Here is a 27,312-nt window from a genome sequence, read left to right on the forward strand (position 1 = left end):
AAAACATGGCTGCCGGGAGGTGGGGCATTTTTCCTTATATGGCTATAGTAAAACCTTGTTAACACTCTAGAGGCCACATTTATGATCCGATCTTCGTGAAACTTGGTCAGAAGATTTGTCCCAATAATATCTTGCTATCTCAGGTGAGCAACTTTGGGCCTTTCAGGCCCTCTTGTTATAGATAATACTCAATGCAGAATTCACTTTGACTTATTAACTGACACATTACAATACCTCACCAAATTAAGTTCAATCCCGCAAACACTTCATTGAGAAAATTAATGGTTTTACAAACAATCTCCACAAAGTTGTGCCTTTTTGAATCCCTAAACTGATTATCAATGAAAGTCTATGTCAATGACAAAATTTCAATGGTATTGGATGAAGGTTTTATAGCTAAGTTATTTTCATTCTACAGTATTAAGTTGTTTTATGTCAGCTTTTCTGTTCATGGTTGTGAGGTATTGATTAGTTTCAAGAAAATGCTTTTTTAATCTGCAAAATTGCACACCATGCCATGAAAAGGTTTAATATCAGGGCACGACATTGTACAAAAGCCATTTAAAGAGGCTTTAATTGATTCATGGGACATGATGAGTGATTTATAAAACGCTAACGGCATATATTCAGTGCAACTGCAGAGATGTTGTGGAAAATCAGGTTTTTATTGAGAGATGCTACGAAATTAAACATGTCTGATGGGTTCTCGAATCAAGCTGAGTATTTAGAGAATGGCTTCTTTTTTGTTCATCTGAATGCATGCTTTAATACAATAATTATTTGTATGCCCCTGAAGGAGGGCATATATATTAGTGATCGAACTGTCCGTCTGTCCGTCAAACTTTTGCGTTTAGGTTTAGAAAAATGCTCATAACTTCTATGTCGCTTCAGATGTAACCTTCATATTTGGTATGCATGTGTATATGGACAAGGCCTTTCATATGCACACAATTTTTAACCCCTTTGACCTTGACCTTGAACATAGGGTCTGCGGTTAGGTTTCAAAATCTGCGTTCAGGTTTCGAAAAAGTGTTTTCCGGGGGCATATGTCTTCCGATGGAGGCAGCTCTTGTTTGAACTGCTTGTGTGAAATGCATTGGACAAAAAACATAAATGGTATTCATGATCCTTTACATAGGTATGGGCATGTGAATGTTTAATATTGTTAAAAAAATATTTCCTGGTGTTTCAAACCTATTTCTAAAAAGTACTTCTATTTGTTCAAAAAAAATGTGGCTGAAAGAATATGGGAGAATTTGTGTCTTAAATTCATTAAAAGGAATGTTTATTCGAAAAAAATCTTAGTTTCTGATAAATGGTTTTGATAATAATTTCACAGTTATTTTATTTGATGAGCGCATTCAAAGTCCTAAAATATTATGATTTTATTCAAAACTTTTTACCTCAGCTGAGCTCTTTAAGGTGAGCTATTTTTTTATCAACATATGTCTGGGGTCCATAGACATTTGGTGCGATGTGGTGTGTGTCATCATCTTTTTAGCTCACCTGTCACAAAGTGACATGGTGAGCTTATGTGACTGTGTGATGTCCGGCGTCCGTTGTGTGTGCGTGCGTGTGTGCGTCCGTCAACAATTTGTTTGTGTAGACAGTAGAGGCCACAGTGTTCATCCAATCTTTATGAAATTTAGTCAGAATGTTTATCTTGATTAAATCTGGGTTGGGATTGTATTTGGGTCATCTGGGGTCAAAAACTAGGTCACTAGGTCAAAAACTAGGTCACATTATAGGTCAAATAATAGAAAAACCTTGTGTAGACTATAGAGGTCGCAGTTTTCATCCAATCTTTATGAAATTTGGTCAGAATGTTTATCTTGATGAAAACTAGGTTTGGATTGTATTTGGCTCATCTGGGGTCAAAATCTAGGTCACTAGGTCAAATAATTAAAAAATCATCAACAATTTGTTTGTGTAGACAGTAGAGGTCACAGTTTTCATCCAATGTTTATGAAATTTGGTCAGAATGTTTATTTTGATGAAATCTGGGTTGGGATTGTATTTGGGTCATCTGGGGTCAAAAACTAGGTCACTAGGTCAAACACTAGGTCAAATAATAAAAAAAAACTTGTGTAGACAATAGAGGTTGCAGTCTTCATCCAATCTTTATGAAATTTGGTCAGAATGTTTATCTTGATGAAATCTGGCTTGGGAATGTATTTGGGTCATCTGGGGTAAGAAACTAGGTCACTAGGTCAAAAACTAGGTCAACTTATAGAAAAACCTTGTGTAGACAATAGAGGTCGCAGTTTTCATCCAATCTTTATGAAATGTGGTCAGAATGTTTATCTTGATGAAATCTGGCTTGGGAATGTATTTGGGTCATCTGGGGTAAAAAACTAGGTCACTAGGTCAAAAACTAGGTCACATTATAGGTCAAATAATAGAAAAACCTTGTGTAGACTATAGAGGTCGCAGTTTTCATCCAATCTTTATGAAATTTGATCAGAATGTTTATCTTGATGAAAACTAGGTTTGGATTGTATTTGGCTCATCTGGGGTCAAAATCTAGGTCACTAGGTCAAATAATTCAAAAATCATCAACAATTTGTTTGTGTAGACAGTAGAGGTCACAGTTTTCATCCAATGTTTATGAAATTTGGTCAGAATGTTTATTTTGATGAAATCTGGGTTGGGATTGTATTTGGGTCATCTGGGGTCAAAAACTAGGTCAAACACTAGGTCAAATAATAAAAAAACCTTGTGTAGACAATAGAGGTTGCAGTCTTCATCCAATCTTTATGAAATTTGGTCAGAATGTTTATCTTGATGAAATCTGGCTTGGGAATGTATTTGGGTCATCTGGGGTAAGAAACTAGGTCACTTGGTAAAAAACTAGGTCAACTTATAGAAAAACCTTGTGTAGACAAAAGAGGTCGCAGTTTTCATCCAATCTTTATGAAATGTTGTCAGAATGTTTATCTTGATGAAATCTGGCTTGGGAATGTATTTGGGTCATCTGGGGTCAAAAACTAGGTCACTAGGTCAAAAACTAGGTCACATTATAGGTCAAATAATAGAAAAACCTTGTGTAGACTATAGAGGTCGCAGTTTTCATCCAATCTTTATGAAATTTGGTCAGAATGTTTATCTTGATGAAAACTAGGTTTGGATTGTATTTGGCTCATCTGGGGTCAAAATCTAGGTCACTAGGTCAAATAATTCAAAAATCATCAACAATTTGTTTGTGTAGACAGTAGAGGTCACAGTTTTCATCCAATGTTTATGAAATTTGGTCAGAATGTTTATTTTGATGAAATCTGGGTTGGGATTGTATTTGGGTCATCTGGGGTCAAAAACTAGGTCACTAGGTCAAACACTAGGTCAAATAATAAAAAAAACCTTGTGTAGACAATAGAGGTTGCAGTCTTCATCCAATCTTTATGAAATTTGGTCAGAATGTTTATCTTGATGAAATCTGGCTTGGGAATGTATTTGGGTCATCTGGGGTAAGAAACTAGGTCACTAGGTCAAAAACTAGGTCAACTTATAGAAAAACCTTGTGTAGACAATAGAGGTCGCAGTTTTCATCCAATCTTTATGAAATGTGGTCAGAATGTTTATCTTGATGAAATCTGGGTTGGGAATGTATTTGGGTCATCTGGGGTAAAAAACTATGTCACTAGGTCAAATAATAGAAAAACCGTAAACAATTTGTTTGTGTAGACAGTAGAGGTCACAGTTTTCATCCAATCTTTATGAAATTTGGTCAGAATGCTTATCTTGATGAAATCTGGGTTTGGATTGAATTTGGGTCAACTGGGGTTAAAAAACTAGGTCACTAGGTCAAAAACTAGGTCACTAGGTGAAATAATAGATAAACCTTGTATAGACAATAGAGGATGCAGTTTTCATCCAATCTTTATGAAATTTGGTCAGAATGTTTATCTTGATGAAATCTGGGTTGGGATTGTATTTGGTTCATCTTGGGTCAAAAACTAGGTCACTAGGTCAAATAACAGAAAAACCTTGTGTAGACAATAGAGGTCACAGTTTTCATCCAATTTTCATCAAATTTTGTCAGAATGTTTGTCTTGATGAAATCTGGGTTGGGATTGTATTTGGGTCACCTGGGGTCAAAAACTAGGTCAATAGGTCAAATATTAGAAAAACCGTGTGTAGACAATAGAGGTCACAGTTTTCATCCAAGCTTTATGAAATTTTGGTCAGAATGTTTATCTTGATGAAAACTGGGTTGGGATTGTATTTGGTTAGTCAGGTGAGCGATTCAGGGCCATCATGGCCCTCTTGTTTATATTTATCTCACTCTACAGGCCACAATTTTCATCAAATCTTCATATAATGTGATAAGAATATTTAAAGGGACAATATAAAAGCTTTGTCAAAGGCATCCAAAGACGATGTCACCATATCAAAGCTTAGATCAACCTTGTGACCTAGCTGGGCCACGCTAGAGGCTTGATTTAGTGCTCAATCTTGATGATACTTGAGTAGAATTTGTATCTTGACTAAATGTAGACCGATTTCAAGTCTGGTCCATTGAATAAAACACAAAGTCTCCAGGTAAAATTTCAGAAAAACCTAGTTACCACTCTAGGAACAACATTTGTGAATACATCTTTATGAAACTTGTTTTGAAGTTTAATATCTTTGCTACTCAACCACATTGTTGCTTAAAAGCCAAAATTGCTGCAATTGTTGTTGACCAAATCCATCTGGAACTATTAATCTATTGCTAATACTGTTTTATTTGTTTGTGCACCTATATCTTCCAGGTTGGACAATAAACATGTAGTATTTGGGAAGGTCGTGGATGGAATGGACGTGGTTCGCAAAATGGAGGCAAGTTTTCTTTATTGTCATTTTCGTCAGTTCTTAAATAGTGAGTATAATATGAACATAAAATTGGCAAGCTGGGATATATATAATTTTTTACAAATGACTTAAAGTTTTATTTTGAATGCATTTTGTGGTTAGTGGGATTATTATAATAAGCTGCTAAGGCATCTTTTATAGCTTAGATTTTATTCTTCACAAGTTTTGCCTCGACTAGTTATCAAATAGTCTGAGCTTTGCTATTTACACAAATGTCGGCATCAGTGTCAGCAAAATGCTCTGGGGTTAAGGTGAACAAGCAACATCTCCATATCACTAGCTGCTACAGGTGTTCAATGGAAACTTCTCTTATGTGTTTTTAGCTCACCTGAGCACAACATGCTCATGGTGAGCTTTTGGGATCGCCTTTTGTCCGTCGTCCTTCGTGCGTCCGTCGTCAACATTTTGCCTTTTGAACACTCTAGAGGCCACATTTCTTGTCCGATCTTCATGAAACTTGGTCAGAACATTTGTCCCAATGATACCTCGACTGAGTTTGAAACTGGGTCATGCTGGGTAAAAATTTGGTCACTAGGTCAAACAAAAGAAAAACCTTGTGAACACTGTTGAAGTCACATTTGATGCCCAATCTTCATGTTACTTCGTCAAAATGTTTGTCTTAATGATATGTTGGTTGAATTCAAAAATTGTTCCGATCCGTGGAAAAACATGGCTGCCAGGGGGCAAAGCAGTATTCCTTATATGGCTATAGATAAACCTTGTGAACACTCTAGAAGTCACAATTTGTGCCCAATCAACATGAAACTTGGTCAAAACATTGGTTTCATTGATATCTTTGATGAGTTCGAAAATGGTCCAGATCGGTGAAAAAACATGGCTGCCAGGGGGCGGGCAGTTTTCTCAATATGTATATTGTGAAAACTTGTGAACACTCTAGAAGTCACATTTTTGGTCCAATCTTCATGACATTTGGTCAGAACATTTGTTTCCTAGATACGAAGGTTGAGTTCGAAAATGGTTCGGATCAGTAAAAAACATGGCCATCAGGGGGGGGGAGGTCTTTTTCCTTATATTTAGCCGGATTTTTTTCGAAAAAATCTCGGCTTATAGATTGATGTTGTCGGGCGGGCGGGGGGGGCGGGCGGGGTGGCGGCGTGCTCGAAAATGTTAAAGTTCATGGTATAACTTTGGTATGCTTGGACCTAGAGTCTTCAAACTTGACATGAAGGTTGGCCAGGATTAACAGATGACCACTGGTCATTTCAAGGTCATTCATTTGAAGGTCAAGGTCACTGTGACCTTCAATATAAAAAATGTTAAAGTTGTTATAACTTTGGTATGCTTGGACCTAGAGTCTTGAAACTTGACATGAAGGTTGGCCATAACTAGTTAGTAACCACAGGTCATTTCAAGGTCATTCATTTGAAGGTCAAGGTCACTGTGACCTTGAATGTAAAAATGTTAAAGTTCTTATTTCATGGTATAACTTTGGTATGCTTGGACCTAGAGTCTTCAAACTTGACATGAAGGTTGGCCAGGATTAACAGATGACCACTGGTCATTTCAAGGTCATTCATTTGAAGGTGAAGGTCACTGTGACCTTCAATATAAAAATGTTAAAGTTGTTATAACTTTGGTATGCTTGGACCTAGAGTCTTGAAACTTGACATGAAGGTTGGCCAGAACTAGTAAGTAACCACTGGACATTTCAAGGTCATTCATTTGAAGGTCAAGGTCACTGTGACCTTGAATGTAAAAATGTTAAAGTTGTTATAACTTTGGTATGCTTGGACCTAGAGTCTTGAAACTTGACATGAAGGTTGGCCAGAACAAGTAAGTAACCACTGGACATTTCAAGGTCATTCATTTGAAGGTCAAGGTCACTGTGACCTTGAATGTAAAAATGTTAAAGTTCTGATTTCATGTTATAACTTTGGTATGCTTGTACCTAGAGTCTTCAAACTTGAAATAAAGATTGGCCAGTACTAGAAGATGACCACTGGTCATTTCAATGTCATTCATTTGAAGGTCAAGGTCACTGTGACCTTAAATGTTAAAATGTTAAAATTGTTATAACTTTGGTATGCTTGGACATAGAGTCTTCAAACTTGACATGAAGGTGTGCAAGCACACTTAGATGACCACTGGTCATTTCAAGGTCATTCATTCTAAGGTCAAGGTCACTGTGACCTTGAATGTAAAAATGTTAAAGTTCTTATAACTTTGGTAGGTAAAAATGTTAAAGTTCTTATTCCATGTTATAACTTTGGTATGCTTGTACCTAGAGTCTTCAAACTTGACATAAAGGTTGGCCAGTACTAGAAGATCACCACTGCTCATTTCAATGTCATTCATTTGAAGGTCAAGGTCACTGTGACCTTCAATGTTAAAATGTTAAAATTGTTATAACTTTGGTATGCTTGGACCTAGAATCTCAAACTTGACGTAAAGGTTTGCAAGCACACTTAGATGACCACTGGTCATTTCAAGGTCATTCATTTGAAGGTCGAGGTCACTGTGACCTTGGATGTAAATATGTTAAAGTTGTTAATACTTTGGTATGCTTAGACCTAGAGTCTTCAAACTTGATATGAAGGTTGGCCAGAACTAGTAGATGACCACTGGTCATTTTAAGGTCAAGGTCACCGTGACCTTGAATGTAAAAATGTTAAAAAATAAAAAAATTGAGATCAAACTTTCCTAATTGTCAATTCAAGTTCATATTTGTGACCTTAAATGTTATTCTTGTTCATGTATATGCATGCATTCAAAACATAACACAAGGTTTGCTCATGCCTTGAAAAGTACTTACATTTCATTTTGACCTTTGAACAATATTTCAGTAATTTAAGTATTGCATTGACAAAAACACGAAAGGTACTTTCCTGTCATTTAAATCAAAAATCCGGCTTCAATGCGGTCATCTCCGACCGCGGAACTCTTGTTATAAAGTAAAAAAGCTTGTGAGCACTCTAGAAGTCATATTTTTGCCTAATCATCATGAAATTTGGTCAAAACATTGGTTATGTGGATATCTTGTGAGTTTGAAAATGGTCTTGAACATTTGAAAAACATGGCCGCCAGGGGGTGAGGCAAACCTGTTCTCTATATGTATACAAATTTATAGTGAAAACATGTGAACAGTCTATATGACACATTTTTTGCCCAAGCTTTATGAAATTTGGTCAGAACATTTGTTTCCTTGATATGACAGTTGAGTTCAAAAATGGTTCGGATCAGTAAAAAAACATGGCCACCAGGGGGGTGGGGGGGTTCTTTTTCCTTATATTTGTATAGTAAAAAAAGCTTGTGAACACACTGAGAAGTCACATTTTTTTGTCCAATCATCATGAAACTTGGTCAAAAGATTGGTTTTATGGATATCTTGTTATGATATCTAGGCCGAGTTCATTTATGGTTGCTGTCTGTTGAAAAACATGGCTTTAAATGGCTTTATAGTGTAACCTTGTTTACACTCTTCTATGAAGTTACCGATGTACATGTTGAATGAAATTTATGCATATTATGATATTCATGATCTCCGTGCAGTCATGTGAATATTAATTCTGCCGATAAGATATACAGTTAAATTGCCAAAAAAATTATATTTATTTTTGTTCCTTTCTGAAGAGGATTATTATGTTTATGATTGGTTGGGGATGAAGTGCAACAAACATATTTTCGGCATCTGAAAACCCTTTATTAAATAATCTCAAAATGTTAAGTAGTAATATTGATTTCACAGAAAATTACTTATGGAAGAAACAACTGTATATAACAGTTAAGAGTCAGGCCCCAAATTCCTGTGCTGGCCACTTTTCACACATTTTGTTGCATGCAATTTAATGACTGCAGACCAATGAAATAACCATTAGCCACAGCAGGTACCTCATTATCTCTGACAGTTGCTTGATGCCTAACCCCTTGTTTATAGTCCTTTACAGTGAACAGCATGGAACAGCAATTGCTATACAGTGGTATCAATATAGAGATAAACACATTAATACATCTGTCTGGCATTTATTTTCCTATAAAAATCAGCATGCTGACTGCATAAAAAGAACAGATTACAACATTGAAGCAAGCTCTTGAAATAGCAAAATTACGTACTTATGTATTTCCAAGAAAGGTTTATACAATATATATAAATTTAATGGGCGTAAAATTTCATATTTCTTAGCTTTAAGTACAGTGATGGCTGATTGAACTTACTCAATATGGCTATTATTTAACTTATAACTATCACAAAGTCCCAGTGTATATTATGAATATCAAGAAGAAAAGTAAAGATATGTACGTAAAAATATCATTTACAGCTTAGGCAACAACTGTTGTCAAAATTCAATTATATTGATCAATAAAAAATAGATTTAAATATTCTCCAACTTTACTGTTAAACATTTATTGACAAAAACCTATCGTGTCTACATGTGCACATATCATATCACAGATATACTTTGTTCAAGAATTAAAGAGATAGAGAAAATGTACAACCAACTATTTGCGATACTTATGATATTAAATGCAGCTTGTATTTGAGAATAAATTTCACAATTAAAATGCCTTTTAGTTTTGCATTGGTTGTAAATAAAGAGTAGGAGCTTAGAGGAATTGTTTACAAACAAAACTTACAAATGTGAATAATTAACAAAAATTAACTCTTAAATGAAGTATGAAATTTCATTTTAAATCATTAATACAGATTGATATACAAAAGTCATGTAGGCCTACATGGATGATATGTGAAATACAGTATTATGTGAAAGTCAGAAATACCATTATTCTAATAAATTTTATATACAGATGTCATGTATGATATGTGAAATGCAGTATTGCTTGAAAATCAGAGTATCATTGTTGTAAATAACTTTGAATGCAAAAACAGTGAAAACGTATTTTAATAATAGAGCACACTAAGTCTGTACTACCGCCTGTCTGCTCAGCACTCGTCCTCTTTTGAAGATTTTACACTAAATAATCGAACTATAAAGCGCAAGTTAAGTATGTACACCTGTCTGTATGTAGTACTTTTATTATTTTGAACTCCACCTTCCCAGAATAGTTAAGTTCCTTTGGGTCTCAGGTGAGCGCCTAAGGGCCCATGGCCCTCTCTTGTTTGGTCAATGTTTGAGGTCACTGATAGGATTTTCAATAAAACAGATTTAGCAGATTAATTTTTTAGCTCATCTATTTTTTTAGAAAAAAATAATGAGCTATTGTCATCACCTTGGCGTCGGCGTCCGGTTAAGTTTTGCATTAAGGTCCACTTTTCTCATAAAGTATCAATGCTATTGCATTCAAACTTGGTACACTTACTTACTATAATGAGGGGACTGGGCAGGCAAAGTAAGATAACTCTGGCGTGCATTTTGACAGAATTATGTGCCCTTTTTATACTTAGAAAATTAAAAAAAATTGGTTAAGTTTTGTGTTTAGGTCCATTTTATTCCTTAAGTATCAAAGCTATTGCTTTCATACTTGCAACACTTACTAACTAACATAAGGGGACTGTGCAGGCAAAGTTATGTAACTCTGACTGGCATTTTGACAGAATTATGTGCCCTCTTTATACTTAGAAAATTGAAAATTTGGTTAAGTTTTGTGTTTAGGTCCACTTTATTCCTAAAGTATCATAGCTATTGCTTTTATACTTGCAACACTTACTAACTATCATAAGGGGACTGTGCAGGCAAAGTTATGTAACTCTGACTGGCATTTTGACGGAATTATGGGCACTTTATACTTAGAAAATTGAAAATTTGGTTAAGATTTGTGTTTTGGTCCACTTTACCCCTTAAGTATCATAGATATTGCTTTCATACTTGGAACACTCGCAAACTATCATAAGGGGACAGTAAAGGACAAGTTGCATAACTCTGGTTGTCATTTTTACGGAATTATGGCCCTTTTTTGACTTAGTAACTTTGAATATATGGTTAAATTTTGTGTTTAGATTTACTTTACTTCTAAAGTATCAAGGCTATTGCTTTCAAACTTCAAAAACGTTCATGCTATCATGAGGGTACTGTACCTGGCAAGTTGAATTTTACCTGGACCTTTGAATGACTCTCAAGGTCAAATTATTAAATTGCTAAAATTACCATAACTTCTTTATTTATGATAAGATTTGATTGATACATTGACAAAACAACTCTTACCTTACAAACCACAATAGACTCCATCCAAACCACCCCCCACGCCCCCCGAATCCCCTCCCAAGTTTTTTTTCTTTTTCTTAAAGATCATCTAATAAATGACCACCACACCCTAACACTATACCCCTCCCCACCCCCCCCCACCCCACAAAAATAGATGGTTAACATGGTTAAAAAACACAAATATATTTTTTGGTTCACCTGATTGCTCAGGTGAGCTTTTCTGACCGGTCTTTGTCCTTTGTATGTCCGTTTGTCCGTCCATAAACATTTGCTCGTAAACACTCTAGAGGCCACATTTCTTGTCCCATCTTCCTGAAACTTGGTCAAAAGCTTTGCCCCAATAAAATCTCGGCGGAGTTCGAAACTGGGTTGTGCCGGGTCAAAAACTAGGTCACTAGGTAAAAAAAAAGAAAAACCTTGTAAACACTGTAGAAGTCACATTTTATGTTCAATCTTCATGTAACTTTGTCAAAATGTTTGTCTTAATGATATCTTGATTGAGTTCAAAAGTGGTTCCTGTGTGTTGAAAAACATGGCCGCCAGTGGGCGGGGCAGTTTTCCTTATATGGCTATAGATAAACCTTGTAAACACTCTAGAAGTCACAATTTTTTGCCCAATCATCATGAAAGTTGTCAAAACATTGGTTTTATTGATTTCTTGGACGAGTTCGAAAATGGTCCAGATCGGTGAAAAAACATGGTCGCCAGGGGGCCGGGCAGTTTTCTCTATATGTATATAGTGAAAACATGGGAACACTCTAGAAGTCACATTTTTGGTCCAATGTTCATGAAATTTGCTCAGAACATGTGTTTTTTGGATATGACAGTTGAGTTTGAAAATGGTTCGGATAGGTAAAAAAGCATGGCCGCTGGGGGAGGGGGTCATTTTCCTTATATTTATATAGTAATAACAGCTTTTGAACACTATATAGTTTATCAAGGGAATTAACTGCAAATGAAAAATTATGTTATATTGACAGAGTTGTCTCCCTTTTTAAAATATTTGTTTTAAGCACAAGAAGATTAAGTGGAATTAATTATAAATGATAGTTTTACATTCTGGAAGATAGCAAACTTTTTAATATGTTTTTTATTGTTTGATAATTCTGTACAATATGGCATTCTTTTGTCAAACAAATAAAGCGAGACTATACGATTTTTATATGTGTTCAATTGTAATATATTGATAAATACATGTTACAATAACACAAAATAGGCAAGATATTGAAGACGAATTTCATAAAATGCAGCAAAGACAAATTAGCGCCCCGAGCTGATGGTGACGAAGATATTTCGTACATATTTTCCTACAATAACCGAAGAATTCGTCTTTTTATTAGGATCGGAGTTAGTGTTCGTGTGTCGAATGAATAGACATCGCTGCAGGAATTTAAAAACAACCATTAGACTAAATTAAGATTCACATCGTACATGCATGATATACATTCTGGCAAATTCTACTGTACAGACATTTTTGATTTCAGAATTAAATATCTCGCTTATTTCGCATTTTTCGACACATGTTCTTCTTAAGTTATATTTTAAATTATATTGAAATGTATGACCTTGTTAACACTCTAGAGGTCACATTTATTTTCCGATCATCATGAAACTTGGTCTGAAGATTTGTCCCAATGATATCTTGGATGAGTTTGAAAATGGTTTTTGTTGCTTTAAAAACATGGCCACCAGGGGCGGGGAATTTTTCCTTATATGGCTATTTATGGCTTTAGTAAAACCTTGTTAACACTCTAGAGGCCACATTTATTGTCCAATCTTCATGAAATTTGGTCAGAAGATTGGTCTCAATGATATCTTGGATGAGTTCGAAAATAATTATGTTTGCTTGAAAAACATGGCTCCCAATGGTGGTGGGCATTTTTCCTTATACGGGGCTATAGTAAAATCTTGTTAACACTCTAGTTTTATTTAATTCAGTTCTTCATGAAATTTGGTCAGAACATTTGTGTCCTGTGTAGTAAAGTTTGGTTTTATTATGTCAGTATTATGTACCATTAACTTTTTTATTTAATTTTTCATAACACAGAATTTTCATAATTAACAACTGTTTTAGTCATTATTACTCATGGTAAGCCTATCAACTAAGAGAAAGCTGAAATGAAGACAACATGCACACAATTTTGCAGTATCTATCTCCATTGTTTTACCTGCAGAGTCATATTTCCCAATCTATTTTTAGTTCTGCTCTAGAATTTGTTAGATCCAGATATTGAACATTGCAATGTGAAACTATTAACCACTCACCTTACTGACCCTCTCACTTTGCTGTATGCCAGATGTTAAAATCAGTGGTCAGTAATAAAAGCTGGTTGAACTGTTTGATATATTTTTAGCTCACCTGATTGCTCAGGTGAGCTTTTGTGACCGGTCTTTGTCCGTCGTATGTCAGTCCGTCCGTTAATATTTGCTCGTAAACACTCTAGAGGCCACATTTCTTGTCCCATCTTCATGAACCTTGGTCAGAAGCTTTGTCCCAATGAAATCTCGGCCGAGTGTGAAACTGGGTCAAAAACTAGGTCAAAAAAAAGAAAAACCTTGTAAACACTGTAGAAGTCACATTTCATGCCCAATCTTCATGTAACTTTGTCAAAATGTTTGTCTTAATGATATCTTGGTTGTGTTCAAAAGTGGTTTCGATCCGTTGAAAAACATGGCCGCCAGTGCGCGGGGCAGTTTTCCTTAGTGGCTATAGAGAAACCTTGTGAACACTCTAGAAGTCACAATTTTTGCCCAATCATCATGAAAGTTGGTCAAAACATTGGTTCAATTTATGTCTCAGACGATTTCGAAAATGGTTGAGATCGGTTGAAAAAACATGGCTGCCAGTGGGCGCCCATTTTTCTCTTTATGTATATAGTGGCAGTTTTCCCTATTTGGCTATAGAGAAACCTTGTAAACACTCTAGAAGTCACAATTTTTGCCAAATCATCATGAAAGTTGGTGAAAACATTGGTTTTATTGATATCTTGGAAGAGTTTGAAAATGGTCGGGATAGGTGAAAAAACATGGCTACCAGTGGGCGGGGCATTTTTCTCTATATGTATATAGTGAAAACATGTGAACACAGTAGAAGTCACATTTTTTGCCCAATTTACATGAAATTTGCTCAGAACATTGTTTCCTTGATACGAGAGTTGAGTTCAAAAATGGTTCCGGTCAGTTGAATAACATGGCTGCTGGGAGGGGGGCAGTTTTCTCATTATGCCCCCCCCCCCTTTCGAAGAAGAGGGTGTATATTGTTTTGCTCATGTCGATCTGTCCGTCCACAAGATGGTTTCCGGATGATAACTCAAGAGCGCTTATGCCAAGGATCATGAAACTTCATAGGTACATTTTTCATGACTCACAGATGACCCCTATTGATTTTCAGGTCACTAGGTCAAAGGTCAAGGTCACGATGACCCAAAATAGTAAAATGGTTTACGGATGATAACTCAAGAACGCTTAGGCCTAGGATCATGAAACTTCATAGGTACATTGATTATGACTTGTAGATGACCCCTATTGATTTTCAGGTCACTAGGTCAAAGGTCAAGGTCACGGTGACCCGGAATAGTAAAATGGTTTCCAGATGATAACTCAAGAGCGCTTATGCCTATGATCATGAAACTTCATAGGTACATTGATCATGACTCGAAGATGACCTCTATTGATTTTCAGGTCACTAGGTCAAAGGTCAAGGTCGGGGTGACCTGAATTAGTAAAATGGTTTGTGGATGATAACTCAAGAAGGCTTATGCCTAGGATCATGATACTTCATAGGTACAATGATCATGACTCGCAGATGACCCCTATTGATTTTCTGGTCACTAGGTCAAAGGTCAAGATCACGGTGACCTGAAATAGTAAAATGGTTTCTGGATGATAACTCAGGAACGGTTATGCCTAGGTTCATGAAACTTCATAGGTATATTGATCATGACTCGCAGATGACCCCTAATGATTATCAGGTCACTAGGTCAAAGGTCAAGGTCACAGTGCCAAATAACGTATTCACACAATGGCTGTCAAGGTTTCGGTGACTCAACTTAGAAAAATGGTTTCCGGATGATTACTCAAGAATGCTTACGCCTAGGATCATGAAACTTCATAGGTATATTGATCATGACTCGCAGATGAAATAATGATGAAACTTGACCAGGATGTTTGTCTGGACAATATCTAGGTCAAGTTTGACATTTGGTAAAGATTGAATGAACCGACTCCTCTGAGGTGAGCGAACTAGGGCCATCTTTGCCCTCTTGTTTTGAAACATGGTTAAAAAACACAAATATTTTTTAGTATTATTTTATTTTTGAAATACCGTCCAACCATCCCACCCAAGAATCCCCCCCCCATTTTTGGAAGATAATGTAATAAATTACCACACCCCACACTGTACATCCCCTCCACTCCACCCCACCCTCCTTTGTGATTGAAATTGAGATAGGTCCCTTCACCTTTAAAAAGAAAAATAGATGAGCGGTCTGCACCCGCAAAGCTGTGCTCTTGGTTCTTGTGTACTTCCATTTAGATAAGGTAAATGTACAATTTCTCCATAACACTGTTTCTAGTACTTGTTTTCAACTGATACTTCACAGATGTGTTTAGTGTTATTGGTAGTGGTCATCGACCAAGTTCTACAACTCTGATTGCAATCTAGCAAAATTTTGCCCCTTTTGAAACTTAGAAATTCATGTCAACATATGCCTTCAACTCATTAATATCTCTGTCTTTACTATGTCTGTAATACAGATATTGAAATAGAATGCTACACGTTTGTTTCTTTTAAACATTCCCTTATCGAGACTTATTACTTTTACCAGACTTTAAGCATGTCTATGCACCTGATTGTACAGAGAAGAGGCAGTTTAAGGTTTCTTGCAAGTTGAAATTAAGGTTGGCTGAGGTAGCAAGGGATTGCATTTGGGGCAAGTGAGTTCATGGCCATTCTTATGAAAAATAAAAAATGGTTTCTGCTCAATGCCTTGTTGACTTACATATCTTCTAAAGATAGTTAAAATCAAATATGTCTTTGTGATCAATATATCAGATGATGGATAAAAATGTGCATTAAACTGTCAAAGATAGTCCAGTTTCTGTATTTAGACAGCTCTTTGTTTTCATATAGGATAATGCCAATTTAGGTGTTAAATTGTTTGCTTTTGCATGATATGATTATACTTGTATGTAGATTTACCATTAATGACTAATACTATTGCATTTATTCGTTTCATATTTTAATTTCAGAAATGTGGCACCAAATCTGGAAAACCGACTGATAAGATCGTGATTTTAAACTGTGGAGAATTAGTTTGATACTACATGTAATGCACATATAGGTCATTGCAGCATTTGTATTAAGATCTATAGCATCTCATGAAAATCCATTAAGGGCAAAAGAACGAAAGAGAAAAACCCAACAGACTTTCGACTTGAAGATTTGACTGGCATATGTGGTTTATCATGAAAGACCATGTAACTTTAAGTTCATGTATTTCTGCAATTATCATTTGCTATTATAATTAACACAATTGAGTTAGTTTTCCTGTGCTATCATGCCTTTTGTTTGTATGGACTTGCATTAGTTAGTTACACAGCATTTTTAAATGAAACTCTTCTAAGGCTCCCCTAACAGTTTACTTTGTAGGCTCTATTTCTGCCTATCTCTGAGCAGCTTTTTGCTCAGATTCAAAGAACGATTGAAGGAAGGTTCTTGATTATATATTATTATGGCAATGACAGAGTGTTCTGGTTTGATTGATTTTGTTTTTAATTGTTTTTTAAGTTAGCTCCTATTTCACTTTTGGTGGGAAGTTTGTCTGTAAATACTGGTAATATTTCAATAGTGAATTGCTGGGGTATAATTAATCTCTAGCAATGTCATTTTCAGCTCGGCTGTTTTCAGAGAAAACCCGAGGTATTGTCATAGCCAGCTCGTCGTCCGTCGTGCTTAAACCTTGACATTTTCCTCTAACATCAAAGTGCTTCCACCTACAACTTTGAAACTTCATATGTAGATGCACCTTGATGAGTTCTACACGCCACACCCATTTTTGGGTCACTAGGTCAAAGGTCAAGGTCATAGCCGACAGCCGAGCGTGGATCCCCATTATGCAGTGCTCTTGTTTAAAATAAATTTAAGCAGCACGCTGGGAAAACCAGACTTAATGCATGTACATGTATAAAAAGTTTGGCCTCAGATAAGTCTGTGCAGTTTGCCTAGAAATTTCGGTCACGAAGAGATATTTTATGTACAAAAAATTTCATTGAAGCGGAACTGTTGTCCCTTATTAGCCTGTGCAAAATCAATTTTGCCAAATAAATTGTGTGTTGACTGTAAGTAATAAACGTATAGAAGTGATATTTTTTTTGTTCGCATGCATACTATTATGTACGTATTTATTATACAATCCATATTACAACTACAACATATTTGTGAAAGTTAAGTAGATCTTATTATTTTTAGCTCACCTGAGCACAAGGTGCTCATGGTGAGCTTTTGTGATCGTCTTTTGTCCATCGTCCGTTGTCTGTCGTGCGGTGTCAACATTTGCCTTGATATCTTGGATGAGTTAGAAAATGGTTACGCTTGCTTGAAAAACATGGCTGCCAAGGGGCGGGGCATTTTTAGCTCATCTATTTTTTGAAAAAAAATTATGAGCTATTGTCATCACCTTGGCGTCGGCGTCGGCGTCTGCATCGGCGTCGGCGTCGGCGTCCGGTTAAGTTTTGCGTTTAGGTCCACTTTTCTCAGAAAGTATCAATGCTATTGCATTCAAACTTGGTACACTTACATACTATCATGAGGGGACTGGACAGGCAAAGTTAGATAACTCTGGCGTGCATTTTGACTGAATTATGTGCCCTTTTTATACTTAGAAAATTGACAATTTTGGTTAAGTTTTGCGTTTAGGTCCACTTTTTTCAGAAAGTATCAATGCTATTGCATTCAAACTTGGTACACTTACTTACTATCATGAGGGGACTGGGCAGGCAAAGTTAGATAACTCTGGCATGCATTTTGACAGAATTATGTGCCCTTTTTATACTTAAAAAATTGAAAATTTTGGTTAAGTTTTGTGTTTAGGTCCATTTTATTCCTTAAGTATCAAAGCTATTGCTTTCATACTTAAAACACTTACTAACTATCATAATGGGCCTGTGCAGGCAAAGTAATGTAACTCTGACTGGCATTTTGACAGAATTATGTGCCCTTTTTATACTTAGAAAATTGAAAATTTGGTTATGTTTTGTGTTTAGGTCCACTTTATTCCTACAGTATCAAAGCTATTGCTTTTATACTTGCAACCATTATTAACTATCGTAAGGGGACTGTGCAGGCAAAGTTATGTAACTCTGACTGGCATTTGGACGGAATTATGGGCCCTTTATACTTAGAAAATTGAAAGTTTGGTTAAGTTTTGTGTTTTGGTCCACTTTACCCCTAATGTATTATAGATATTGCTTTCATACTTGGAACACTCGCAAACTATCATAAGGGTACAGTAAAAGGACAAGTTGCATAACTCTGGTTGTCATTTTTACGGAATTATGGCCCTTTTTTGACTTAGTAACTTTGAATATATGGTTAAATTTTGTGTTTCGATCCACTTTACTAAGTATCAAGGCTATTGCTTTCAAACTTCAAATACTTTCATGCTATCATGAGGTTACTGTACCTGGCAAGTTGAATTTTACCTTGACCTTTGAATGACCTTGACTCTCAAGGTCAAATTATTAAATTTTGCTAAAATTGCCATAACTTCTTTGTTTATGATTAGATTTGATTGATACTTTGACAAAACTACTCTTACCTGACATACCATAATAGACTCCACCCAAACCATCGCCCGTGCCCCCCCCTCCCCCCCCCATTTTTTTTTACGGTTAAAAAACTAAACTATTTATTTTGATTATTTTATGTTTGAAATACCGTCCAACCATCGCACCCAAGAAACACCCCCCCCCCACCCCCCCACCCCCCCTCCCCCCACCCCCCACCCGAATCCCCCCCCCCCCCCCCCTAAATTTTTTTTTTTTTTTTTTTAAGATCACAAATTACCACCACACCCTCACACTATACCCCCCCCCCCCCACCTCACACCCCCCCCCAATTTATGTTTTTTGAAACGGTTACAAAACACAAATATTTATTTTTATTATTTTATGTTTGAAATACCGTCCAACCATCGCACCCAAGAATCCCCACCCCCCCCCCCCACCCACCCCCTCCCCCCCCCCCCTCCCCGATTTTTTTTTCCTTTTTTTCGCATTTTTGTAAGATAATGTAATAAATGTCCACACCCCCACACAATGCACCCCTCTTCTATCCACCCCTCCCTCCTTTGTGATTGAAAATGATAGTCCCTTCACCTTTAAAAAGAAAATAGATGAGCGGTCTGCACCCGCAAGGCGGTGCTCTTGTTCCTTATATGGCTTTAGTAAAATCTTGTTAACACTCTAGAGGCCACATTTATAGTCTGATCTTCATGAAACTCGGTCAAAAGATTCATCCCAATAATATCTTGGAGGAGTTAAAAAATGATGCCGGTTTGTTGAAAAACATGGCCACCACGTGGGCGGGGCATTTTTCCTTATATGGCTATAGTAAAACCTTTTTAACACTCTAGAGGTCACATTTATTTTCCGATCAATTGGAAACTTGGTCAGAAGATTTGTCCCATTGAAATCTTGGATGAGTTCGAAAATGGTTTTGGTTGCTTTAAAAGCATGACCACCAGGGGCGGGGCATTTTTCCTCATATGGCTATATATTGCTATGGTAAAACCTTGTCAACACTCTAGCGGCCACATTTATTGTCAAATCTTCTTGAAATTAGGTCAGAAGATTGGTCTCAATGATATCTTAGATGAGTTAGAAAATAATTATGTTTGCTTGAAAAACATGGCTTCCAAGGGGCGGGGCATTTTTCCTGATATGGCTATAGTAAAATATTGTTAACACTTAACACATTTACTGTCCGATCTTCATGAAACTTGGTCAGAAGATTTATCCCGATAATATCTTGGACGAGTTCAAAAATGATGCCAGTTGGTTGAAAAACATGGCTGCCAGGAGGCGGGGCATTTTTCCTTATATGGCTAAAGTAAAACCTTGTTAACACTCTAAAGGCCACATTTATTTTCCGATCTTCATGAAACTTGGCCAGAAGATTTGTCCTAATAATATCTTGTTATCTCAGGTGAGCGACTTTGGGCCTTTCAGGCCATCTTGTTATTATTAATGTTGCCAATATGCGTTCTTGTTTTATTTAGTAGTCTTGATTAGCGGGTGTTTGTCAAGATACAGAGACAGAGTGTAAGACAAAAGTAGACACTCATTTCAAAGATTATTTTTGTATCCCCCCCCCCCGCCATGGGCGGAGGGATATTACTTTGGCGTTGTCTGTCCGTCCGGAGCCATATCTTGGTAGTGCTTTGGCGGATTCCATTGAAACTTGGTATGAGTATATATATGGATAAGGGGATGATGCATGCCAAATGGCATTGTACACCATCTGTTAATAACTGAGTTATGGCCCTTTGTATCTTGAAAAAATGCTTTTTTGAGTGTCAAATATAACACTTTTGTGTCCAGAAGCATATTTGCGGGGTATATCAATTCAACGAATTCGCTTGTTTAATATGTATTTGATTTCGTTAAACATATACGTTCATTCCATTTAAGTAAGTTAACAACTTTCACATCTTGGACAAGATAAAAATTGTTTTTCGTATCATTCGTGACAACCTATTGTAATCGTAAATATTCAATCGTTCATATAAGGTGATGCCGATCATTATATACCGCACGTGCTGTTCATTCTTGGAACCAACGACTTATAGTTGGCGTTCAGCCAAGTTAACGCCCCTTCTGACATAACAGCGGCAGTGACTTCACTCTTGGAACATTTCGGACCAATAGATTCCGATCGATCCGCAAAACAGTCGTGCAGGAATGTGATATATCTGCAAGGGAATTGTATGTACGTAATATTTATGGGCGTACGTAAATCGCATGTTACAGTTTATCGAGTGATATTAAAGCATGCATTGATATTTTTTTTTAATTAACTATAACATTGTACAAAAAGATGAAAATATAATAAGACTAAACGGACGTTATAGAAGAGACAGTATCGTACTCACGTGCATCCATCAAACCCGAACGCGGCCTCAAACGGCTCCCAAGCTGGCAAGCAAACGTTGAAGCCTAATACGCTCAGTCTGGTAGGGTCACTACATATCACGGGTTCTTCTTTTACTGATAAAATTATCATATATATGAGAAAGGATACCATAGATATTGGGTCCAAGTATGAAGTGATTCATGTGTAAACTGAATATTATGCAATGTGTTATAAATATTTTACATATACATCTAAAAAAGGTTTAAAACAAAAGTCGATATAATTAATAGAATGCTTGACTTTCTTTACTGAGTTACTTACTCACACAATTTTGCGTATAACATTATATTTAACTATTCGCGGCTTACCAGTGCATTGGTTCAGAGGTAGGCTTAACTCTGCTGCAACATATGATCCGTAGTGAGTAAGGATCTGCTGGAAGGAACACCCTTGGGACTGTGGTCTCTTGGCGATGCAGTTGATTGCCTCGCTGTACATTCTGTAGCAATAAACATACGCATGAGTCTCGCTCTGTGAAGAGAGGTAAATGCATGTGGGTAAAGTCTCAGATAAGCTTGTGCACTCCACACAGGCTAATCAGAAACGACACTTTCCGCTTGTATTGTATTTGTGTTCATATTCTTACATGTAACGAAAATCCAGTTTCGGCGTAAAGTGTCGTCCGAGACTGGCCTGTGCGGACTGCACAGGTTAATCTAGGCCGACGCTATACGCACATGTGTTAAACCCCGTTTTCTTAGAAACGGGCTCATACGTATTTTATTACTCTTGTAAAACATGTCATTGGCTATTTGCGTACTCATCGGTAGTAGCTTGAAGAAAAAAAATCCATATTATTATTATATAAAGTGTTAGATAATGTGAACGCAGTTTATACGCGGTATTTTTATGTTCTGAGGTACTTTCTCGCCTATTTACTAACGTGTTGTTCTATTTTTAATTGAATTTACACACAACGTTTTTTAACCTTTCTGCTATGAATTGAATATAACTAAACAGAAGGCAGGTACCTATATCTCGGCTAATCGGTGTCAATATTATGGAACCATATTTTAATTTCAAACGCTGTAAACGGCAACTCGAGTATCCACATGATAATTTCTCTAGTTTATCCCTGTCCCAATAAGAAGCAAAATGAAAATGGCTTTTGCAACCAGCATAAAACCAGAATAGCCTGCAAGTAACTCTCAGTCCGTTCAGGTTTTATGCTTTTTGCTGCTCATCATTATCCTAGGGTTGGAAATGCTGCCTTTAAAACTTGAATCTAGTAAGAAAGGTCTTTAGTTCAATTTAACTTTCTAATGGACTACACATGCGTAAAAATACGTATCTAAGAAGTTAGGGTTGATACACGTGTTACGTTTACCTGCATATATCTGTCGTATCATTCCTCTTTATGGACCACTCCATAATCTCAATACACGGCGATATTGGAGGCAAGTGTGGGTCGGACGTTTGACAATCTGAAACAGTACGACGCTTACGGGCTTTAGTCATGGATTTATTATAATAAATCAATATAAAAGAATAATATACAATATCAAATATACGTTTATTAAAAAAAAAAGATCGGGACATACGCGCTCATTTGAGGTTCTGATACAAACATGGTTGAAAATTAGCCTGTTGATCGTGTAATTGACCCAGATTATACCAGAGACGTAGAAATCTTCGTCTCTGATTCAATTGTAAAAAAGAAGTTATCCTAAACATAATGCATGGACCAGAATAAATCACAAAACATACAAGGGTAGATAAACAATAGCCTCATAAAATCTTTTAAAAAAGCATTAACCGAGAAAAATAGTTTGATTTAATTACTATATAATTACAAAATGTTTAAAATCACCAGAGCAACAAAATTACGATTTCTTGAGACATGAAATAAAAATCAGAACACGCATCATTTGATCTATTCTTATTCACAGACTTAAGCATAATATATTGTACGATTTCCATATCATCGAAATGAATATCGTTTAATATTGTATTCAATGAATTGTATCTGGTTGTGGTACGTTGTGATTACAACTTTGTTACACCGTTCGTACCTGGTAATTTTATAACGTGACCAGAAAATAATGTTTTATAAAGTTATGTTTTTTTATTGATAGAACAGTAAAGCCTACCGTTATCGACCACGAATCCATTCGACACCTGTGAAGAATACAAAACGGGGTTGTTTCATCAAAGATCGTATGACAATCTTAATATACGACTAAAATTTGAAAAGTAAATTATACAAGATGTTGATAAAAATATCCACGCAAAACATATTCCGACTGTACTGATGAAATGAGTAAATTTACTGGAAATTAGTAATAATATACCTTGATGTTTTGCAATAATGTTTCTTTAAAATATGTATCGTATCCTAAATTTGTCGTACGATTTTGTTGAAACGGTCCCCTTGTGTAAATCAAAGTTCAATACAAAAATGGGTATAACAAAAAAGTCAAAAGTTCAATACCATTTAATTTAGTCGTCGATATAATTATTTAAAGATCGTCTTTATAGCCGCTTGTGAAAATGTACAAAACCTTCATTAATTTTACGAAACAAACACGTCGTAAATTATCCCTCACTTGTATGTATTCGCTTATGAAAACCTTACGTTTGTATACATTTACGTAAAAGTGAATCGTATGATTTTAAAACATACCGTAATGCAGCATAACAACGTCCACAGTAATCCTTCGTATTTTATCATAATTTTAATACAATAATGCGACAAGATAGGTTCATACCAGTGTGTTACTGAATGATTTACTCTTGCTTTTTGCCTTACTTAAATAATGTTGGTCGTGCCCATTTCTATGTTGCGATATGGATTCGTAGTAAAGTTGATATGACGTAGATACAGGCACATCCGCATGTATGTAAACAATTCCGTGTATTTAAAACAGCAGTATTCATTGTTTATATCCGTGTGAACATAACAAGTACATAAGTAGCATGAATAAGGGACGAATAACGTCAGAGTTGTTTTGATACAAGCTGTTTAACTATTTGTAACATGTATGGGGGTACGAAGGAATAAAAATGAACTTAATTAATTTAAATATTTTTTGTGTGTGTAATTTAACATAATACTTATTAACTAAGTGTGAAACAGTTTGAGATATCTTACTCGTCTTCATCGCTTTAAACTATCTAACAATAAGAGCCAACAATGCCTATCTTACTGTATAACATTATTAGCTATTTAATATGCATGCTTAATAAATCTTAAGCTTTAATGATGATTGTTTTACAACTGACAAAAGAAATTTGATTATTTCATAACTTCAATGCCTATATATACATACAGGAGCAATACATTACAGTAAACATACCGGTACTTGTTATTTATTTACTTCTCGTGTGAAATGTAAAGATTATATAGTTGTATAGGAAACAGGCGAATTATAAACTAAAGCACACGCACACTCTACAACCACCCACGGCATAATTTAAAAAGCCAGCCCTTTTCCAGTTTTTGTTGACACGTTTATGTATATGTGTAACGTCATTAAATATGGTTAATATATAATACTATTTAATAATTAATGGCATGAAATAAAATCAACTTAATGACACAGGGTTATAGCAAGATCTCTGAGGTTTGTATAAAAAACGACATGGCCAGTAACCGTATTTGGTATCAATGTTTGCTTGCCGTGTTCCGGGCTCGTGCGTATACGGGAGCTTAACGGGTTTAACTCCCTTTAGTTGGGACAAAACTTCCAAGATGGCGTCGTTTTTGTGCGTTGTTGTTGAAGGATCAGGTGATGTATTCACCCGGTAGTCCATTTTGTATTCATATTTATTTTCAATGAATACGCCCTTCGGCTCCATGGTTTTTGTGCTTCCTTCAAGCTTTTGTTTTAAGATCGTAGACGTCGGGATAAAACGTTATTTAAGGAAAAATTTTCTACTTACGTGACGTTCATCAAATAATTTATTGTACAAATATCATGGTCTCTTATATTTCATAGTATTGATGCTAGTTGACTGTACAATATACATACGATCACCATTATTTCATATTCCCTATGTCGTTTAATCTCTGATAATTAATTTTCTGCCAAAATAAAATTGGTTTACACCCCACCTCCCTTTTGAAACTGACTTCGTTTTAAGCACTTTTTGGTGTCTGACTGCGTATTTAGACCGCGCACGGGTTTTATGAGAGTATGTGATTATTACACTGTCTCAGTAACGTACGGATAGGATCACACGATTAACTGTAACATGTGATTTTCGTGCACCCATATTTATTGATTCCATATCATTCTCTTTCAGATATATGACATACCTGAAAAACTGTGTAACGTCTCACTCGGAAAAAAATTGGTCCGAAGTGCTCAGAGAGTGACGTAACTGCCGCTGTAACGTCAGATGGGGGGGGGGAGGTTCGTAAACTTTATACACAACCTGGAAACTCGAGTTTGGATAAGGTGTATACTTATATCTGAAAGACCTATTTAATGTGAAATAGATATTTGTTATTCGGCAGAATACTCGACGCTACTACATACTGTATAACATTGAAAATCAGCTATCAACCCAACAATATGTTGACATGCAAACTTTAAATACCCAAAGTATTTAATGTTTATTTCAAAGTTGTCCAAATAGCGACAAAGTGCTATTATCAAGTCATTTTCCATTACTTGCGAGTGGTATAAAATATCAGTTTCAATATGAAAATTCCTATGAAATATCTCAGCATTGAAAAAGCCTGCAACGTACGGCTTCAGCAAATACTGTAGAGGATGTACTTCGCTTTTTTTAATGGAGATTATGTCTGCTGTGAGTATTTATGAACCTGCATGCTATGATACACAACTAAATGAACATGTGAAAGAAGATCGGTTCTTAAAGCGCCTTTAAGCTCTTTATCAAATCGACGCAATTTGAAAACAAATAGATACAACAACTTCCATTTTGTACTTCTTCAATCTTTTATACTTACTTTTTTACCGGATGCTTTAAAGTCATGATGTGATATCCGTCTTAAAGCAATATAAGCAGACGGGGTAATCACGTGATTGTCAAGATTGCAACGTCCATGGCGAGACAGTGATTGTTCGCCGTTTTATACCGTTTATTGCTTTAGTTTATATTTTAAATGACGCTCACTTTCCAGCCATATCAGTTAAAAGGTGATCAGCGTTTATTACGTATTACATTTCGGTTTATATCCCGACTTTATTCCCCGCGAATTTTCTTAGTGGAGCGAGTAAAGTCGAGATATAGAGCGAATATTCACGGTGTAGACGCATATCGGTGGTCTTTCTGTCAAAATGCTGCCCCTCTGCCTCTTTTTCATTCTTCGTTGCCTCTCTGTCATAAACAAGAACATGTATGATCGTAATCCACAAAACAGGTAAGAAAATCTAAAATTAAACCCGTAAAAACATGTTTGAATAAAAAGAGGTGGTCCATAAGTTGGAGCATGTATCCAGCTACAGGTTCACAATATTCCACAGGTCAAAACACTTATCACAAACTCTATCGAAGATGGAATGATGACGAGGGTGGTGGAACAACCGTGCATACATGCCACTTTGATGACTTTTTAACATAGCTTTTCCGTAATATGTCAAATATCTAATGTCATTGATTTCATCTTTATGATCAAATCTTTACGTTCAATGTAAGCTATATAGTTATTTTCATCAATTTTACTTAAAAAATGCATACTTTCGCTTTCGTTGTGGCATGGAAAGCCTCTCGATCGGCTCACTTTTCTGGCACCCTGATATTATTAAAACAATAAATATAAGTAACTTTCTTGCTAATATGGCTCGAAAGTGAGCGACTTTTAAAAATTTAAACAAGTAATACAGTGTATAAAATACCAGAACTAAAAACGAAGAGAAATATAACAATCACGTATACATTAAGCATTTTATAAAGGCATCGATTGCAAAAGAAATAATGAAGCACAATTGTTTTTCCTCATAAGACTTTTATTTTCAATAAATGCTTTAGAGAATAGCCAACACGCTTTAAATGACGTATACGGTCGTAGTTAAAACGACTGATTGCCAATGTAAGACAACAACAAATCACAGACAGCGTATTCCCCGCCCGCATTGTTGCCGAAAGAGTTATGTAACAACGGGTGCATGCGTAGAAAATCGTAAAAAAGTAGTGGCTTACCGGGTGAAAATATCCGCTACTCCTTCACGAAAATCAAGA

General features: G+C 36.0%; 2 protein-coding genes and 1 long non-coding RNA gene across 8 annotated transcripts in view; 2 read left to right on the forward strand and 1 right to left on the reverse strand.

Annotated features, from left to right (window-relative positions):
• LOC127877435 (peptidyl-prolyl cis-trans isomerase E-like) overlaps positions 1–17,334 on the forward strand; it is a 45,374-nt gene extending 28,040 nt beyond the window's left edge. For both annotated transcript variants that reach the window (XM_052423308.1, XM_052423309.1), the window contains exons 11-12: positions 4,752–4,818; positions 16,221–17,334. In XM_052423308.1, coding sequence (XP_052279268.1) covers positions 4,752–4,818; positions 16,221–16,289 — 136 coding nt within the window. In that variant the 3' untranslated portion in view covers positions 16,290–17,334. The remainder of the gene's footprint in view (positions 1–4,751; positions 4,819–16,220) is intronic.
• Positions 1,875–4,733, forward strand: LOC127877436 (uncharacterized). 2 transcript variants are annotated; one of them, XR_008048437.1, is made up of 4 exons: positions 1,875–2,043; positions 2,528–2,685; positions 3,161–3,375; positions 3,857–4,733. It is a non-coding gene; the product is annotated as an uncharacterized LOC127877436 (long non-coding RNA). The 2 variants fall into 2 exon arrangements; XR_008048436.1 differs by lacking the exon at positions 3,857–4,733 and having other exon boundaries at positions 3,161–3,482.
• Positions 17,335–20,607: 3,273 nt separating the features above from the next.
• The window catches only part of LOC127879996 (uncharacterized), a 39,158-nt gene continuing 32,453 nt past the window's right edge, over positions 20,608–27,312 (reverse strand). For 2 of the 4 annotated variants that reach the window (XM_052427171.1, XM_052427170.1), the window contains exons 3-7: positions 23,253–23,280; positions 22,490–22,586; positions 21,471–21,601; positions 21,122–21,236; positions 20,608–20,941 (exon numbers count right to left, since the gene is read on the reverse strand). In XM_052427171.1, the coding sequence (XP_052283131.1) occupies positions 20,773–20,941; positions 21,122–21,236; positions 21,471–21,601; positions 22,490–22,533 (459 nt within the window). In that variant the 5' untranslated portion in view covers positions 22,534–22,586; positions 23,253–23,280 and the 3' untranslated portion in view covers positions 20,608–20,772. Of the gene's footprint in view, positions 20,942–21,121; positions 21,237–21,470; positions 21,602–22,489; positions 22,587–23,252; positions 23,281–23,785; positions 24,081–25,420; positions 25,560–27,312 lie in introns of those variants that run through there. The other 2 variants (XM_052427172.1, XM_052427169.1) reach the window with 2 other exon arrangements.

This window comes from Dreissena polymorpha, chromosome 4 (genome assembly GCF_020536995.1).
Source record: "Dreissena polymorpha isolate Duluth1 chromosome 4, UMN_Dpol_1.0, whole genome shotgun sequence".
Classification (NCBI taxonomy): Eukaryota; Metazoa; Mollusca; class Bivalvia; order Myida; family Dreissenidae; genus Dreissena; species Dreissena polymorpha.